This window comes from Sinohyriopsis cumingii, chromosome 5 (assembly GCF_028554795.1).
Source record: "Sinohyriopsis cumingii isolate HCF-2022 chromosome 5, ASM2855479v2, whole genome shotgun sequence".
In the NCBI taxonomy this organism is placed as follows: domain Eukaryota; kingdom Metazoa; phylum Mollusca; class Bivalvia; order Unionida; family Unionidae; genus Sinohyriopsis; species Sinohyriopsis cumingii.
This window is the reverse complement of record NC_142965.1, coordinates 84,927,225-84,946,293: the sequence shown is the minus strand read 5'-3', so window position 1 is coordinate 84,946,293 and position 19,069 is coordinate 84,927,225. Positions and strand designations below refer to the sequence as shown.

Below are 19,069 nucleotides of genomic sequence, written 5' to 3'. Positions count from 1 at the left end.
GGGTGGAAGTTCTTTAAATCGTTATGGTCTAGGGTTGGTTTCTTCAGCAGAGGCTTTACAATGGCAGTTTTGAAAAATGATGGGAATTCCCCAGATGAGAGAGAGGTATTAATATCATCAGTTAGTGAAGGCAATACTGGATCTAAGCACTTAAGCAGCAGCGATGTTGGAATTGGATCAAGTTCACATGACTTTGGTGCACTCTTCGTCACGACTGTACGTACGAAATCCATAGAGACAGGTTCAAATGCTGCTAATGGTTGCTACTCAAATTCTGTATCCCAACTGTATGGTGACGACGAGTCAATTGAAATTGTGGTGTCAAGCTTATCTCTAATGGTTTGTACTTTGTCACGGAAGAAATTTGCAAACATGTCCGGAAGGTGGACTGGAGAGAAGGTAGTTGTAAGTGGTGTTTATTTGTTCCTTGACATTAACTTGTTAGTAATCTTGAAGAGTTCTTTGCAGCTGGAATTTTCCATGATCTTAGTAGTGTGGTGGGCTGATTTTGCTGCATGGACTATATTTGTGACATTCTTCTTAGCGACTTCATAGATTTGCTTATGAATAGTGAGTCTGGTGGAAAGCCAGAGCCTCTCAGCTTTATGGCAGTCTCTTTTAGCAGTGCAAAGCTGGTCCCTAACACTGTTATACCATGGAGAACACTTTTGAATTGATACTCTGCACTTGGTAGCTGGGGCATGTTTGTCAAGTAATGAATGCAGAAAGTTATCGAGTTGCTCTGTGGTAGGAGGTAAGCAAGTTGTTAGGTTAGCTTGGATGTCGTGCATTAGTTTGGTTCTTTTTATTATACGGAGGTTTCTCTTAGTAGCAGATAAAGGTGGAGGGTTAGAGACTGATACGTCAAGATGGCATATAATCCTGAGGTGATCTGATGCAAGGTCATGGGATACCAAGGAGGACTGCAGAATGTTATCATCAGGTCTATGTACCAAAGAGAATTGAAATTGTTATCATTTGATTTTACAGAGCAATGCAGGATAATACAAGCAGATGTTTTATAAAATAAATACATAATATTATCATACACATTAGAGATTTTTGAATTGGTACTCTACAGAGATTTGAACCTGACTGTGGGTCAACAGAACAAATCCAAATATCATCACAGCCATATAAATAAATATAGACACATTTTTGGGTCAAAATCAGATCGAAATTGTGGACTCATCTATGTTAACCTATTAAAACAATGTGATGTAAAATCATCTAATAAAGATCATATATTTCACTGATTATTGAACTTCAACAATATTACTATCATCTTAAAAAGTTTAATTGAAATCAGAGATATAGCCGTTTGAGTGGTAAGTAGTAACAGCTAATAGGCATTCAGATACTCTAGACTATAACAAAACTGAGAAAAACAGGTGGTAGCCTTTCTGCACTTACATTCATGCATTGCAAAAAGTACCAAACAATTACTGCATATTAAATACAAATACCTTTTCGTCTCTCATGTGGGGACTGGAATTTCACATTATCGGGCCACCATTCTGGCCTATAAATGGAAATCCCCCAAAAATCTCGACTGACTCCATGCTTGAAAGAAACTAGTATTGAAAGAAAATAATAGCTGTGAGAAAATTACATGATTTCTCTGATAAATAATAATAAAAGATTTTAAATATATGGAACAAAATACTGTTGCTGAGTGAAAGTCTATAATATTATTTACTACAATGAAAGAATCAGTTGTAACGGTTTGAGAGAAGGCTCATGAAACAAAATGATAATGCGCAAACTGTAGCAACAGAAATTCTGGAACTAAAAAATCATTTGCTTTATTTCGTAATTATGTATATAACTGTTTTCATTCTTGCTATGACATGTGTGTGTCTTAGTGACAATAATGGGTCAGATTTTCAAACAATAATCGATTCGACATAACCAACTAATAATCAATTATAATCGGTTAATAAGAGCAAATTTTAATGTTTGTTTGCTATACTGTTATATATTTGCTTAAGAGTTCAAAAGATTCATAAATGTACAGGAGTAATCTCTTTTTAATGGCATGCATACTTTAACCTGATAAAAATAATTTTAAAACTAATATTGTGTTTTGTTACCACATAGTCAGTATAGATTTCCTATAATATGTGCAGTTTCATACTTTTTATATTATAACATATGAACATATCACTTTATGTGATTCTGATTGGTCCAATAAAGGCCCTGAAATTATGGAGAAGCATTCTATTTACTGATTGACTGTGATTGTGGAGAAACTCTTTTTAACTCCACATTCTGTAACTTTTTGTGTTCAATGAAATTTTATGGCTGTCATGGTGTCCTGTTTCAATATGGTTAATTTGGTTTGTTATATCAAATATAACATCTCATAACATGAAAAATGGCTAAAACCACCAAAACATGAACAATAACAACAAGTACAACTATTGGTATTGCTCAGTTGATATCAGGGATGGGTGGGTGGGTGGAGGTAAATTTGTAGTATGGAATCCACCCTGCAAATTGCCTACAGAAATGTTATAATCAGCAGTCGGGTGTCTTCTGTGGTCAATGGCCATGTCACTATTAACCTATTAACCAAATAGTGGTTTCACCTTGTCTTCCATTGGTGGCAGCCCGGTGTTTCTTAACCAAACAGTGGTGTCACCCTGCCTTCAACTATGTGTTTGTGTGGGTGTGTATATATGTGTCTGTGTGCACAACAATTTTTTAAAAAACCATCATATACAGGCTGAAGCTTTATCAAACAAAATTTCAATAAAGTAGCAATATCTGATTACACCAATGCTGCTCATTATCAATAATTATTAATTATTATTTTCCAGTTGTATTAATTCCTACTACTTGCCAATTAGAACGTGATTTAAAGTGATATAATGTACCATTAAAACATGTCTACCATTAAAAGATATCTAACAAAATACAATGCCAGTAATAATATGGACAATTAACCAATGTACCTGAATCAAATCGATGAAAAAATTCAAAACATTTGTATCAAGCAAAATTTTCATGGATTACTTAAAAATTTCATTCTACAACCTACCTTCTTCTCTCACCAGACAGCTTGCAAAGATACGGAGATCATCCATTGTGTATGTGTCCGGCTCACGAGGATGAAACACTATAATGAAAATGAAAACGAAAAAAGCTCAGTTCCAAAAAATACATAATGCTTGTCTTTTTGGTACAAAAATCTTTCAACTGCTCCAAATTTCTATCATATGCAGACTTGACTCAATGAAAGTGTCATAATTATTTAAGATCATTTCACCTTACACTCAGTAAATAGTGATAAGTTATTTTCTCTTATTTTTAAGTGCAATTGGCAGTGTAAGAAATGTCAAAGATTTTAATTCTGTACTTTAAAACTTAAATCATTTTTAATACAATAAAAACAAGTATAGGGACTATGGAACATAAATTTAACAAATAGATTAATGTTCCACCAAAATGCAGGTAAAAGAACCATTAATGCTACGAATAATGTGATACATTTTCAAGTTTAGAAATATGGCATACATGCCAGGTTAGACATAGGTTTTCATACACTTGTATTTGAGAAATTAAATGATATCTGAAGACAGTTTTGATTGTATAGTAGTCCTTCTCTTATATATATATATATATATATATATATATATATATATATATATATATATATATATATATAGATATATAGAGGCACCCAATTGGCACCAGAAAAGAGAGAAAGGGACTATATGTAATATGTAGTAAGAAAGCTATATGTTGTTGTCGTAGGGTTTAAAACCATTTTTCAGCACTTGGTAGGCTATACATGGTGGCCAGTATAAATGGTGGAAGAAGAACCCGGGTAAACCCGGAAAGAACCACCGGCCCACGAGAAGCTACTGGCAAGCTTTCTCACATACCCACATTGGCAGAGCCTGAGACTCAGAACCCATGCAGACAGACGTGAGATAGCTATAACTAACTTCAATGCATTTAATATCTTTGTTTCAAAGGAATATTAAGTATTAAAAGGTTCTTCCTGTCATAAGAACAGACTTATTTCAACCAAACATACATTAATAACTTAAGTTTTAAGCATGATAAGCAGGTGGAGATTTATTTGCATGTACATTGAAAAAACCATTCAAAAACTCCATGTAAATCTTGGTACAAACATCAGCTGGCATTTAGAATCATTCTCTTTCCATTTACCCCCTATTACTCGATACTGCTTAATAATCTTACCTGGTACACTAATGTTTATTGGAGTCTTTCCAACATTTACATTGTTCATAATTCTTCTACAAAAACTATCAAACTCTCCCGATTGTTGAAGAGTCAAATAACTTTAACGTTTTCTATTAAATTATTGCTTTTCTGTTTACATGACGAAATGTACAAGTTTTGTGATGATTTATTCCTATACTGCTAACTGTACAGTAACATAATTTAATCATGTCGAGCTACAATCATCAAAGCAAAATTTTCATAGCTGTGCAAAGACAATTATTTTATCACAACATTGCTGAACCAACTCCTGTAAATGGATCTTTTTTTAAAATAGAATTTGATATAATTATATAATAATAACCATTTTTGGTACATGTTATAATGTAGTTTGGAAAACAATTCTTTAATTATTGATAACCTGAAATTGGGAAACAGACATCAGTAACTAATAGGATTAATTACCTTAATTAACAAATTAAGATTGGTTCTGGACACATTGAAATAAAAATTGGCTGCATGTGAGTGAGAAATTGAGCCTAAAATGATGACCACATGCTTCAGCAGAGGGAATTTTTGTACAAAAAATCTTAACTGCTGAGAAAACTGGCCTTGTAAAGGAGGTGGCCATTGGTGATGGTGGGAGTCATATATGGGGAAGGGGGTCATTGTATTTCTTTTTCATTAATGAGTATAACATTTTGTATGCCTAGTACAGAATCGAGAGTTAGAAAGGTATTTATTTAAGACACATTACCTTTAAGCTTTTTAGGTTCTTCAACTTCAATGGGCTTTTCACAAGCCTCAACAAACTTAGTTCGCACTACTACATCCTCTACGAATTTCTTCATGTTGGATGAACCTGAAGATAGTGTATATGATATTGTTTTTAATAAACCAATACCTTCAAACCTGGTGGTAATATAAAAAAAAAAAATGAATGCAATTTATAGCCCAGTTTGATAACATTATTTACCTCACTGAAAGAGCAACTGCAGAGTTATCATTCTTGCATGAGCGAACATCAGTCACTTCTGGAGAGCATTGTAACAATGGATTTAAACAAAGGAAAAGGCCATCCATCAAAATGAAACATTACGAGTACGTAACATAAACGCTCTGAAAAATACCATTCTTTACTTGAATCATAAAACGTTGATTGATTTAAAACCTCTGATGCTTTTGAAATCTTCTTTCAACAGGAAATAAATTCTAAAATGTTTCATTTGCTGTCACTTTACAATTTTAAGTTGAATGAAACATGATAATTTATTGCTACCAAACTTAATCACGTTCAGACAATTGGGACTTCACGCTTAATAATATGAATCTTTGAACTAGATTTAAAATGTATTTTAGTAGAATTGTATGTGTAGTTTGGTTGCTTACATAAATGTTTACCATAGTTTTATTTCAAGTAATGGAAAGTTTACATACTCTTGAGGGGCTGAAAATTTTAAATATGTGGGAGAAATAAAGAAACAAACATCATTGATAAATATACCAAAGCAATTATCCTTCCTTTTGGGCAATGAAAAAACAGATCTTGAAAATACTAATTACCCAAGAACAACAATAACATAGCAAACTTGTGAAGAAATATGGGGTTCGAATTTACATGAGTACATCAAAGAAAACTAATATACATTATGATGGTGTGTATATATATATATATATATATATATATATATATATATATACATTCATAATACTACATTGTAGATACAAATTAAATCATAGCTATGTGCATATCTTTTCTAATTTTTCATGATTATTTCCACAATAGCCCGACATAAAAGTTCATAGCAGTAATTGATATTTTTAATGTAAGCATCCGTCTATAAATAATTTATACAATCTGAAAGTTTTAATCTTGATTTGGAGTTTTGTGCTCAGGAGATTGATACGTATTAGCCATTGTTGCGGCTGAGAAATCATGCAACTCGTATTGCTTCCTCTCCAACCCCTTTAAATAGGGATGTAAGCCATGTGTTCCTGTAAGTCCATCTATTCACTAGGCTATAGGATATTTGTTTGATATATATGATGGTATTTTTCGCCCAAGATATACCTTTGATAAGTAAAAAAGAAAATCAGTTTAATATAATTTGTGTTATTTCCAACAAAATTGTTCCTATGTAAGCATAAATAATATAAAAAGTAAGTATTCCTCGAACATGTGTAATTTTTTCCTTTTCACACAATATAATGCTTAGATTGTTTTCGTACAATGTCTCAACACAAAAAATGAATATCATGTACACTTTCTGTGTGTTATCATCACTCTAAGGATGAATAGTCTTGATGGAATGGCTTACCCTCTATGAAAATTAGAAGTGCTGTTACTATTTACATAGTGTACAAAATATGTAAGCTGTAGAAACTACAATATAAACATTAAAACTTACAATAAATATAACTTATTTGTATTTTCACTCTAAACCACATATTAAATTTAATACATACATACTTGTGTGCATGCCTTTTTTGTAGGATGGGGATACTCAAATTTACTTAGAAATTTTATAGCATTTAGATGCTAAACTTTATGACTCTTCAATAAGATGGAAGCTCATAATAAAGAATAACAAATATGCCAGGTATGACACTCTTATAAACTAAAAGATGATTTAACTGACCGACATATATAAGACCTCTAAATATATGAGATTAAATACAATCCTAACATAACCACTTACCAAAAAATTTAATTTGTGGTACTGGCCTTGTCTTGTTTGGCTTTGGCAAATACAACATCACAAAGCTTGGCTCATCATCTGAATTTTCCATCCAAATCTTAGCCTGCAAAAATAAAAGGCACATTATTAGCATACATCTTTCAGCTATTTAAAAATATAAAATAAAAATAATTTTAAATTAAATATAAATTGTTCTTTAAAAATTTAACACTACCTTTCTTTAACCAGTCTTTTCAATCCTGATTTTAGAATGATCTGCATCTTAAGTGTCACCAAGAAACATTCCTGATGAAAATGATTCATCTCTATGAGTTTTTTTTTACGATTGTGGCCATGTACTAAAAATTGGATGAAGAAAAAAGGACTTTGAGTGGAATCATCACAATATAGAGCAGTAAGAATTTGAATATGTGCAGCATTCACTGTGACATACTAGCATGCAACATTCAATCAGGACTATATTGGATCACACCTTCAGCTTCATTTCGTCCAAAAATGTCTATGTAATAAAACATTGATTTTGCTACATGAACTTCTAGTGGTGTCTAAATTATAACCTTCCAAAGAAACGTGGGTGTACAAAAATCCAAATGAAGTGAACACTTGCCACTTAAAGGTATGTAATCAAATTCTATAAAATGACACCCATTTCTGAAATAATCAGTGTTGAATGTCTACATGACCTGTGTGACTTTTACTATACTATAAAACATGAGTATGAAAAATCCAGGGGACCATGAAATATTATTTTAAGCTATAGATAAGGAAGGGGCCCATCAGTACGATTTGCATCGGTGCACAAATATCCTAGCTATGTCAATGATTTTAAGACTTGGATTTGCCAAGAAAATGATGCATCAGTTACACGGCAATTTAATATAAACAAATTCAACCAATGTCATCTTATGCCTAAACCTGTGTTATACAAGGCACAGCAGTGTTCTGTGGGGATCTGTGAAGAGACCATTAATATTTTCCTATGAACTTGTGACTTGTCCCTTGGGCCACAGGGGCTCGTATCGTTGTTTAAAATTGACCTGTCATACATGTACTATATAATAACTACAAAGGCGGGAAAATGATTTGGCATTCATTAAAGGTACGATGTGAAGTCAAACTTTTGATAGGGATACATAGTCGAATGCCTGAGCTAAACATTGGTACCAAATGTATTACGCTACGAGAAATGTGGCTTGAAATAACTGCGTTTATTTATTAATGGGTCGCGCGCGAAAAGAGAGAAGTGTCCTCCCTTGTAGTTATTATATAGTACATGTATGACAGATCAATTTTAAGCAACGATTCGAGCCCCTGTCCCTCGGCAAGCTACCTGGAAAAAAAACTGGAATAACAGTACATTGGTCAGATACCTTTAATGCTCCTTGACAAGCATAAAAACACAAGAAATAAGTTAAGCAAGAAGGAAAACAAAACAGTTTAGTCATTTAAATCGTTTATATGGCATTATGTACAGATCAAAAAATAAACTTGTAGCTTGTTTTCTTTAACCATCTTATACTAAAAATTATAACTGTTTAAAACAGTGTTTTATCCTAACAATTATATAATATTATTGATAAGAAGAAATACTACTGTACCTTCTTCTCCAAAGCTCTCCAAAATCTAGCGTCCTGGTTTTCCATTGTTTGACTTCTGCAACACTTAAACTGAATATGGTTAAACGAAAAAATTCAATATTTGACAATTTCTTTCTTTAAAGTACATGAGCGGCTTTGCCAGTCAACAACATCCTGCGAACAAGCCAATGAGAATCCGGTGCTTTGTCCGGTGCTTGTATTGGGATTTGTTTAATAATATACCTCTTATCCTGCCAGCGATAGCCGTAGATTTTAAAGTTGGCGTCTTTCACAAGTTCAGTCTTCCATTTTATAAAACGCGCAGACATTAAAGAAAGTTTTATACGTTGCAACCACGTGTGTGCGCGCGTGTGTGTGTGTGTCTGTGATTTAACATCGGCATGATTTAAAACAGCAATTGATCATAAACTCTAATGAGCTTGTCAAACTTTTTATGCAATTTTATAACTAATAACATTTAAAAGCACATTTTATTTTACAAATGAAAATTCAAAGAGCAACTGTCCTTTCGAATAAATAAAACATTTCACTCAGACATCATTTTTCAACACAGAATGTTCAATGTAAGTTTCGTGTGATGTCATACGGCTTGATTCATTTCAGTTAGATGATCAATGTAACAATGTTTACACCTAAGGTATTTCAGTTTTACTGCTGGACGTTGTTGGATACTCATGTGAAAAGATGATTACTGGATGAAGAATTTCCATATTTACTGTAATGTATTTGTGACCGGATATTTGATTTAGTTCATTTGGCAAAGGAGACAGTCGGAATTGCATCACATAAGAAACATTAAATTGTTGTACTGTTGTGGATTGAGCCAACGTCCTGTCAGTTTGGGAGACCGGTTTATGTCCAACTTCATATATCCTATTCGTCTTCGCTAGCCAAAGCTCCGTTATTTTTACCCTGTCTACAACGTGGCGTATGGAGCTGTGCTTCGGGTTCATGAATTTCATGGCTGCGGCAGCAAGTCACTGCATGCAATCAGAATTATCAGAATTATTTTGTTCAGATTTGATCGAGATAAGGGGAGCACACAACTTGAATGAACTCGTGAATAAGCGATTTTCCACTGCCGGTACAAATATCTTTCACTCAAATAAACCTGTATGACTTGTCTCTGGTACGTAGTCATACTTTCGATGATAAACTTACAAAGTATTCTGTTTGAAGTCAATTGCCTCCACCATATTTGGCCGATGTACAATGCACCGCTGTTACACGCTATTGGTTAGTTGGTGTTACATAATAAGGGAGGCAACTCTTAAAATCCAATAGATGTTGCTTGATCCGCCAAGGTGTAGATAGGGTTAACATTTCAGAACCTTGGCTAACGAAGATGTCTTCCATGACCAGAGGTGGATTTATTTACTTCTAGAAGTTAACATTTAAACCACTGTTATATACAGGGCGGATTCCATATTACAGGATTACCGCCCACAACCCACTCACGATCACTATCAATTGACCAATAATTTTGTTTCATTTGTTGTTGTTTGTGTGTGTGTGTGTGTGTGTTATTCCTGTTCTTGTTTGGGGTTTAATGTTATTTTACAGCCCATGATAGGCAATACATGACGTAACGAGCCCCTCTGGGGTAAATTCGCCATATTCAGAAAGATGTCACCTTTTTCCCTAATTCCCTTTGAACAGTCAATTCGGAAATGGCCGCCAAAATATCCATAGTATTAGTTAAAAAGAAAAAGTTCCATAAGACGGGATAAAGAAAATTTTCCCAAGATCGCAGACAATCATTGTAGAGAATACAGCGCAAGAATTTCATGGGCTTATTTGAACCTATCATAACCACAAAAAATATGATATGTTAATGTATTGAAATTAACTGTTTGACATTATGGTCTGGAAATTATATGCTAGGTATAAACTTCACGGTATTATATGCTAGATAGTATGTTCTTGGTACTATCTATCGGATATTCCGGCTATTATTTATTGCATAGTATCTTCTGGATACTATCTGTTGAATATTATATTGTCTATCGTTTGAATATTAATTTCTGGATATTATCGGTTGGAAATCATCTTCTAGATTGCATGTTCTGGACATTGGATATTTTGCTTTGGGTATAACTTTTATGTTATTTTTATTTGGGACATTATTAATTATCGAAATTTGTGAGAATGCGTATCTCGATCTGCAAAAGCAGTAGTCTAAATAGCTGAAAAAGTCTGAGTGAGCTATTGTTTTTCGTTAAAGAATAATTTAGTTAGAGTCATCGTGGCCAGTGATTTGGATCGTGTTTTTATCGTGTGTGGGTAGGTCGGTAGGTGGGTATGTGCGGAAAAATATTTTAAGCACAAAAAAGTGACCCAGTTAATTGATGCATCTAACTACTTCCATTGTTGTACTTATAACATGATTTCATACCAAGAATGTCTGGCAGACACTCGCTTTCCATGCGACTAACTTGGACCTTTTTCTCAAACAAATATTTTCTAGCTCGCTTCTGTAGTGCATGAGTAGATCGTTTATTTCACCGTTTTATCAGAATTTCTCCTAGTAATTGTACTTTAACCACTGTTATATCGGTTGCTCTTCAAAGTCCCCAACACAATTTATTTAAAACAGTATATATATACGCACCCATTGAATGCACATAACAAATAGTCTATGGGCCTTATTAACAACCACTGAGACATCCATGGACATATGAGGGGAAGCTTTGTTTCAGCAATTTGCAACGTTTTTCCATTCCTTTAAACCTTTACTGTACAGTTATGTTTGAAATCTTGCAAATAAAACATTTATACTCTATTGTATCTTGATTTACAACACGACTAGCTTTAAAAACGCTTTTACTCCATCAAAACTTATCTCTTGTTAGTGAGATTTTTGTTTACCTTAAATTCATTAAACATTTATACCACCTCCACGAAAATCGAATCTTGATGACTGATTAACAAAAATAATTCATATATCGAATCGAATAGGCTGTTCTAATTCAAGTTTGTTTTCTATCATTTCTATCTCCGTTTGTTTCCGAATCATTTTAGATTGGTAACGTAATGTTTACAAAATCATCTAATTATGCTGTAAATTTAGCCCAACACATAACCATGTAATTACTAACATCAAGGGGACCCTGATGGTCGAGCTGTCTAAAGTACTCGCCTTTACCGATCACTGTCACATCACCTTTGTCTGCGTGGGATCAAATACTTCATTTATTCGCTCTGCGTACCCTGCTGAATGATTAGTCTTGATACTAGAATTTATTAATCTTGATATTAGAATTTACTATTCTTATTTCGATATTTTCATTACTGAATGCAATTGGTACATTTTCATTATTTTTAAACATTGTGGGACATCCTGTTTGATGTTACAAATCGACAAATACATTATTTTATTCTCTTTTGCTGTTTTGTAATCTCATTTAGCCTTGACCACACGTTTATGCCATCCAAACTTGTAAACAAATACACGTTATCTCTTGACGCCGAGACTATAGCTTTCATATCGAGCTCGTTAGAGATTTATATCACCTGTAGGGAAACGGTACAGTTTATCACACTGTTTTTTTGCTGTGCAAAACAAACACACACGCGCACGCACATCACAATCTAGAGACCAGAATGCGTCCTATGACTATACGCAGTGCCGGATTTAGGACAAATGAGGCCCTGTGCTAGTTAAGTTATGAGGCCCCTTACTTGGGCCCTGAAAGAGGTAGGCCCGGAAGGCCTACACAGGTAGTCAGGCATACATACTCAGGGCCCTGAAAGAGGTAGGCCCGGAAGGCCTACACAGGTAGTCAGTCATACATACTCAGGAAGTTTAGGAGTAGTTAAAATAGTACGTGTTACCTGATCAATCATCATTTTACAATGATGATTGATGAAGAAGTTTACTGTTTACACAAAACAGTCAAATAATCAAATTGCCATGTTTTTGTATTACCCTGTTAAGGCCTGTTTACATTTTTACAATAGGCTATTTAATGTCAGAACATCTTCCTTCGAGCTTTCCTGACTGCAAACTCATCAATGATTTCACCAAAATCAATAAGTCGCAGTTTATCATTCTCTATACAGAGAATACTCAGACCAGACAGCCGCTCTTGTGACATTGTTGAACGAAAGTCACTTTTGATCCTTTTCAGCCTAGAAAATGATCTCTCTCCAGAACAGTTAGTGACCATCAAACAAAGGAACAATCTAAAAATTGTTTCCACATTTGGGAAAGCAGCCTGAATTTTCTCCTGTTTTATTATCTGGTACACGTCTTGGTGGCTGAAACTTTCTTTTTCTGCATGATCCTGTTTGACATACAAGTGGAAAGTCAAGTTCATCAACAAGACTGAGATCAACATCCTTTGGATATTCTTGTTCAAGTCTATTGACACCATGGAGAATTTGTTCCCTCTGTAACATCCTTTGGATATTCTTGTTCTAGTCTCTCGACACCCTGGATAATTTGTTCCCTCGTTGCTTGCAGATCATTTAAAAACGAGAAATTGTCAGTAACACTCCTATACACAATATCTCTTCTTTCTAAATTTGAGTGAATAGCATCATTTACAGGGATAAATGAATGTATCCTAAACTTATCTTTTGGAGGAATTTCAATTTCATTCAAGGCTTCAGTTGCACTGCCATCATTGTGTTGTCGTTTTCGTACTCTACGCCTTCTTTGGAGAGTTTTGTACTGTACATTAGGTAGAGTAGTTTTTGCTTGCTCTTCAGTCTCATCAAAGTTTTCCCTCGTGTTGGAAACAAATTGCAGAAGTGATCTGTATAGGTTTGCACACGTGGTCAATGAAATATGTGTACTTTGAAGGGCATTACTTACTTTGTGAATCTGCTCAAGCAAACCTGTTCATAGATGAAGCATGAACACAAATTCAAATTCTTCCATTTTCTGCAACAGATTTTGAACTTGTCGTTTAGTATCATCCTTTTCAGTGTCATCATCATGGCTGTGACTGAGTGCTTCAAGAATGTGAGCATAGCTTTCACTGATGGCTGTCGTAGCTCTGGCATGGGCCTCCCATCTTGTGTCAGATAAATGTTGCAAAACATTTGACTGTGGTGGCAAGAAGTTTTTCAGCACTGCCCACCGTCTTGTAGAGGCTGCGAAAAAGCAATAAAGTTCATTGACCACGCCAAAGAAATTCACTGCATCCAGGCAAGAGTCATCTGCAGCTCTTCCAACCAGATTTAAAGAATGTCCAGCACAGGGAATACATTTTGCAAACTTATTCTTTTCCAGAATTTTCTGTTGAATGCCATTATACTTTCCAGCCATGTTAGATGCATTGTCATATGACTGACCCCTGCATTTACTGAAATCAGTTTCAAGTTCTTCAAAGAAGTTCAGTATCAATTCAGCCATTCCTTTACCTGTGTGATACTTCAGTTCAATAAATGTCAAAAATCGTTTAACTGGTATTCCATCAAGGGGAGAAATATATCTAACAATTACAGTGAGTTGATCAACATTGGAAACATCAGGTGTTGAATCGACCGATACACTAAAATACCCTGCTTCTTTGACTTCTTTCACTATTTCGTCAAGAACTTTTTTAGCCATTAGCTGGATAACTTCTACACATATGGTTTTGGATAGGTATGGTGGATGGCCAGATCCTTTATTTCCATACTGGTTTATGTGGGTACTAAGAAGGGATCAAATTTGGCAATCAATTCCAGCAAACCGAGAAAGTTTCCGTTGTTTGGTGAGCCAAAGGTTTCATCATCTCCTCTAAAAACCAATCTGCGTTCTGCCAACAGACAAATCACTGCCATCACTCGTTGAAGTACATGCCTCCAGTATTCCTGTTCTGCTTTGACTTGCTCATCAAGTTTTGTTGTAAGCGTCTGACCACGTTTTCTTGTTAAGTAGGTCAACATAGAGTCCATATGACTTTTTGAATTTTCATGGGTCTTAATAATTTGAGGATGAGACCAGTTATCAAATCCTGAAGAAGCTAGAGCTGTATTTGAAGAAACATTCTTAGAGAATTTTGAGAAACATTTCCACACAAAACAGCAGACTTTACCTTCTGTTGGAGAATATACTAGCCATTCCCGAGGGTAGGTTTCTCCATTTATTTTAGTGGAGAAGAATAAACTTCTTGAGCATGAACGAGTTTGGTTTTTGTAGGTTCGCTTCGAAGTTGTGAAAGGTTTATCCCAGTGTTGACATTACAAAGAGCCTTTCTCAATCCAGTATGAAATTTCTTCATTGCTCAATGTGGTCCATAAACCTATATCATTCTTGACAATGAAATCAGTAGAAGAGCCAACACTTGCTTCTGTACATTTGGTGGTGGAAACTGAAGCTTCCGTGTCTGTGGATCTACTTGTACTTGGAGTTACTGACAAATGTTCCTGGGTGCCACTGATACTTGGAGTTACTGACGAAGGTTTTTGAGTGCCACTGGTACTTGGAGTTACTAAAATATGTTTTTGGGTGCCACTGGTAATTGGAGTCACTAAAAAATGTTCCTGGGTGCCAAGTAACGCATCTGAATCTTCTGTATCTGCTGCTGATCTTGTTTGTCCCGGGTATGCAAAGCCAAATGATGTGATTGGCTTTAAATGTTTGACTATATATTTTTGTTCTTTCTGGCGTTTTCTTTTACTTGTACCACTTTCATATCGTCTACTCATTGTTAGGATTAAAGAGCTGGAGCAGTAATATCAGTTGTTTGGATTCGATTCTGGGAACTGAATAATACAAATTTAAAATCAATATGTAATAAATTAACAAAAGAAATTAACAATATAATATCAAAAATTAAAACAGACGGTTGGATAAAAACATGCAACAAACTAGATCGAACTTACAAAAACTACACCAGAAAATTTTGGCACCACTTTAATATCATTACTCAATGAAAAACAATGACACACACAAACACTCCTATACAACATAACAATCATAGATTCATAAATCATACCGCATATTCTTCGCAGCAAAAAAAGCCATCTTACTAGCAGATTTCTGTAAACAACTATCTACTCCGGCTATACTTCACAAAAGAACAACATAATAACATAACCAAACATATAAATCAACTATCCTCAGCACACAACACAGACACAATACTAACAGACCCAATCACTACATCTGATATACAAGAAGCAATACAAAATCACAAAGACACCACGCCAGGTTCAGCCGGAGTTAATCAGACCACTCAGAAAAGCCGCCACAGGTGGTACTGCACCCAAACACTACAGACCAATTTCACTTTTATAACTTTTAGGAAAAACATTTGGACGTTTTGACTTTTGAAAAACATTTGAAAAATTCATCGTAAAATTTAATTTTTTGCCAGAAAGATGGGGCCCCCTGGCCAACGGGGCCCTGTGCTTAAGCACACCTAAGCACAGTGGTAAATCCGGTACTGACTATAGGGTATTTATTTTTTAAGTAGTAATGAAAATAATAATGATCAATCTTTAAAATAATATAATGAGGTCAAAAGTTGAGCGTAATTTCTTTGTAAAATATGGCGGGTTCAACTATTAAGTAAGGTCAATGACCAATGCTATGCTTTTTTTTTTGTCCTTTTTTTTTTAGTGGCTAGATTTTCTTGTTGTAAATAAATAATTGGTCAAGATATTCTGTCATACAGGGTCACGAGATTTAAAAAAAATGGAATACAGCCTCATTAACTATCACATACTATGAGCATTTAGCGTCATGTGCAGAACATATTTTTAGTATAAAATTTGAGCTTTTCTTGGCTCGCAATCTTTGCACTTCGATGTGCATGCCATTGTTTCAGTAATGTACAGCTGCAAGTGGAAAAAAGAAAGACTGCTCGTGTGGACATACTATTGACTCAAAAGACAGGTTGAATCTGACATTACGTAACCATTATTAGTAGTTGATGATACAGGCACACGCATGTCATTTTATTTTCTAAAGCTGTTGCTGTTATTATTATTATTATTATCGACACCATCATGAATGTCCGTAGTAAAACAGACATGCGACTATTCCTATGATTCACACTAAGTGAATGAATCACAAAGAGTACACAATGCCTAGAACTTGTACATTTTAAAAGATGGATCCATTCTGCTCGATCGGAAATAACAAGAAAATAAACGAACCTGAATATGTCATCACAAAAGTCAATTACAGGTAGAAAATATGCAATTTGCCAAAGGTCAGTATTTTCAAAAACAAGTAGTTTCAAATACACATTCAGGAATAATCGTGATCGTGAAAAATACTTTTTTATGGGTGTGTGTGTGTGTGTGTGTTTTTGGCGTGTGTGTGTGTGTGTGTGTGTGTGAGGAGATTAAACTTTAAGAAACATTGCTTTACTCATTTATGCAGCTTTATTAGATCATTATTCATAACAAACTCTATATCAACGTAATAGGTGGATGAATAATGGAGATATGAGTCATCTGCAAAGAGACGGGTGAGAGAGCTCATACCATCGGGAATATCGTTCACATTAATAGAAGCAATAAAGGCCCAAGTACGCATACTTGTAGCACACCAGCATTAATACTCTTTTCTCGTGAATAAGTATCGTGCAAAAGGAACGTGTGTTTTGTATTATTTAGATCCTTTTCAAGCCATTTTATTAGATTATCTGAAACACCGAATTTGTTGAATTTAAATAATAAGCCTACGTGCCAGACCCGATAAAAAGTTTTCGATAAATCACAAAATACAATGCAAGAAATTTTGAATTATTCTAGTGACTTGCATATTTCTGTAAATAAGTTTACACTTGTTTAAAAATGCATCTTTGAAGATTTTCTGTGACACAGCTAAGTACAGAGATTGGTCTCTAATTAGCAACCTCGTGTAAATCACATATTTAGGAATGGGAAGAATGTGTGCAAGTTTCCATTTATCTGGAAATTCGCTTTCCTTCAAAGATCGATTCAAACGAATTGTTATTAGTGCTCCTGGTGTTTAACTGACGCCTTTAAGCATTCTATGATTTATGTCATCATGCCAAGTGGCTTTATTGACAAAAATGGAGTTATTTAATCTTTAATTTATTTTTCAGAGGTGAGGAGGAGTTGTGGGTGCTGTATGAAGATGCGCTCTCTTGACAGGGGAACCCTCTTTCCCCATAAATTTGTATCATGTGTGCAGAGATTTTAGCCCACATGATAAGAAAAAAAATAAGGATATTAGGTAAATGAATAAATACAGGTGACATTCAGTCTTTCTCAATATGCGGATGATATGTCACTTACTCTTGATGCTTCAAAGAAATCTGTAATGTCTGTTTTACATCTTTTATATCAACATTCCAATTTTTCCGGCTTTAAGACAAATATTTAAACAAGAGGTGATTGCGATCGGAAGTTTACCTGATAGTAATATGAAATATTGTTCGGAATATAAACTTAATTGGGGATATACTAAGTTTGATGCCTTAGATGTTAAGTTTTCAACTAATTTGGAAACAATTACATCTTTTATTTACTCATCTAAAGTTCGAGAAATGAAAAACCTGCTAGTTCAGTGGAATAAAAAGTTTTTAACATCATTTGGAAGGACAATAGTAATAAAAAGTTTAATCATCTCCGGAATTAATCATTTTTTATTCAGTAGAAACTAACAGGGGCCAACGATTTTCCTTCGACTTAATTTTTAAACTTGGTGAGTTAGAAGCACAAAAAAAGATTGTCAGTGTTGTTTCTTATTACAATATAAAACTAAAAGACGTCCAAATCTTAGATGGTTGTAGTTTAAAATGCTAGATATAATTTTGTCTATGAATGTATTTCTCAAAAGAATTACAATTATTTAAAACGAGCTCTGTTATTGCTGTATGTTGCGTGAAAGGCAATATCTCATATATTTTGGGATTGGCGAGTAGCAAAGATTTTTTCTTCTCCATTTCACCCAATGATGGATAAAACGTAAGCATTGTCACACGCATAATTTGGAATTAAAAACATATATCATCTTTCATCTTCGGAAATAAAGACAACGCTCAGACTTATGATATAATAAACTTAATAAATATATATGCAAAATAGTATATCATACAGGTTAGATAGTTTTTAATTCTTACTCTACAGAGATTCCAACCCACGTCAGCACTGGTGTGTGCAGGCAAGGCGATGAATGCTGTGTATCTGTGGACCTGGGTTCGAATCTCCATAGAGTACGAATTACAAATTCTCTAACCTGTATGATATTATTATTTGTATTAAATATATATTCTGCCTTCTATTATCAAGCAGTCTCATATAGAATCCAGGGATAACAATTTCCATTTTGTCTGGTGTATATTTATAATATTTATAATTCTCTCTGTCTCTGTCTGTCTGTCTCTGTCTGTCACTTTATATATATATATATATATATATATATATATATATATATATATACACATTTATTTAGGATGCAGGCTCGAATCTTTACATCAGTTCAGCCTAGGTGGACTACATTGGTGTGTCTTTGGGTATGTCGCCTTACCTCAATTGCCTCAGCACCAAATAAGCCACGTGTGATGCTTTGCTGTAAAACACCACCCCAACCGAAAAATGAGCCAGATTTTCGTCCAGGATGATGGAATGCCTTTGAGTGGAGTACATGACATCTATAAG

The 19,069-nt window shown here is 34.4% G+C and overlaps 2 protein-coding genes across 6 annotated transcripts in view; one reads left to right on the top strand and one right to left on the bottom strand.

Annotated features, from left to right (window-relative positions):
* LOC149799654 (uncharacterized) overlaps positions 1–3,148 on the top strand; it is a 14,642-nt gene extending 11,494 nt beyond the window's left edge. Inside the window, exon 2 of one of the 2 annotated variants that reach the window (XM_089959002.1) lies at positions 3,064–3,148. The gene's annotated coding sequence lies outside the window, so the exon portion shown is untranslated. Of the gene's footprint in view, positions 1–3,059 lie in introns of both variants that reach the window. The other variant, XM_089959001.1, reaches the window with a different exon arrangement.
* LOC149799653 (zinc finger MYM-type protein 1-like) overlaps positions 1–19,069 on the bottom strand; it is a 22,785-nt gene extending 3,716 nt beyond the window's left edge. For 3 of the 4 annotated variants that reach the window (XR_016421196.1, XM_089959012.1, XM_089959013.1), the window contains exons 1-6: positions 18,939–19,069; positions 8,495–15,193; positions 6,897–6,999; positions 4,955–5,059; positions 3,044–3,121; positions 1,467–1,574 (exon numbers count right to left, since the gene is read on the bottom strand). Coding sequence is in view for 3 of the 4 variants with exons in the window: in XM_089959012.1 (XP_089815138.1) it covers positions 1,467–1,574; positions 3,044–3,121; positions 4,955–5,059; positions 6,897–6,999; positions 8,495–8,539 (439 nt within the window). In the remaining variant the exon portion in view is untranslated. Of the gene's footprint in view, positions 1–1,466; positions 1,575–3,043; positions 3,122–4,954; positions 5,060–6,896; positions 7,000–8,494; positions 15,194–18,938 lie in introns of those variants that run through there. The other variant, XM_089959011.1, reaches the window with a different exon arrangement.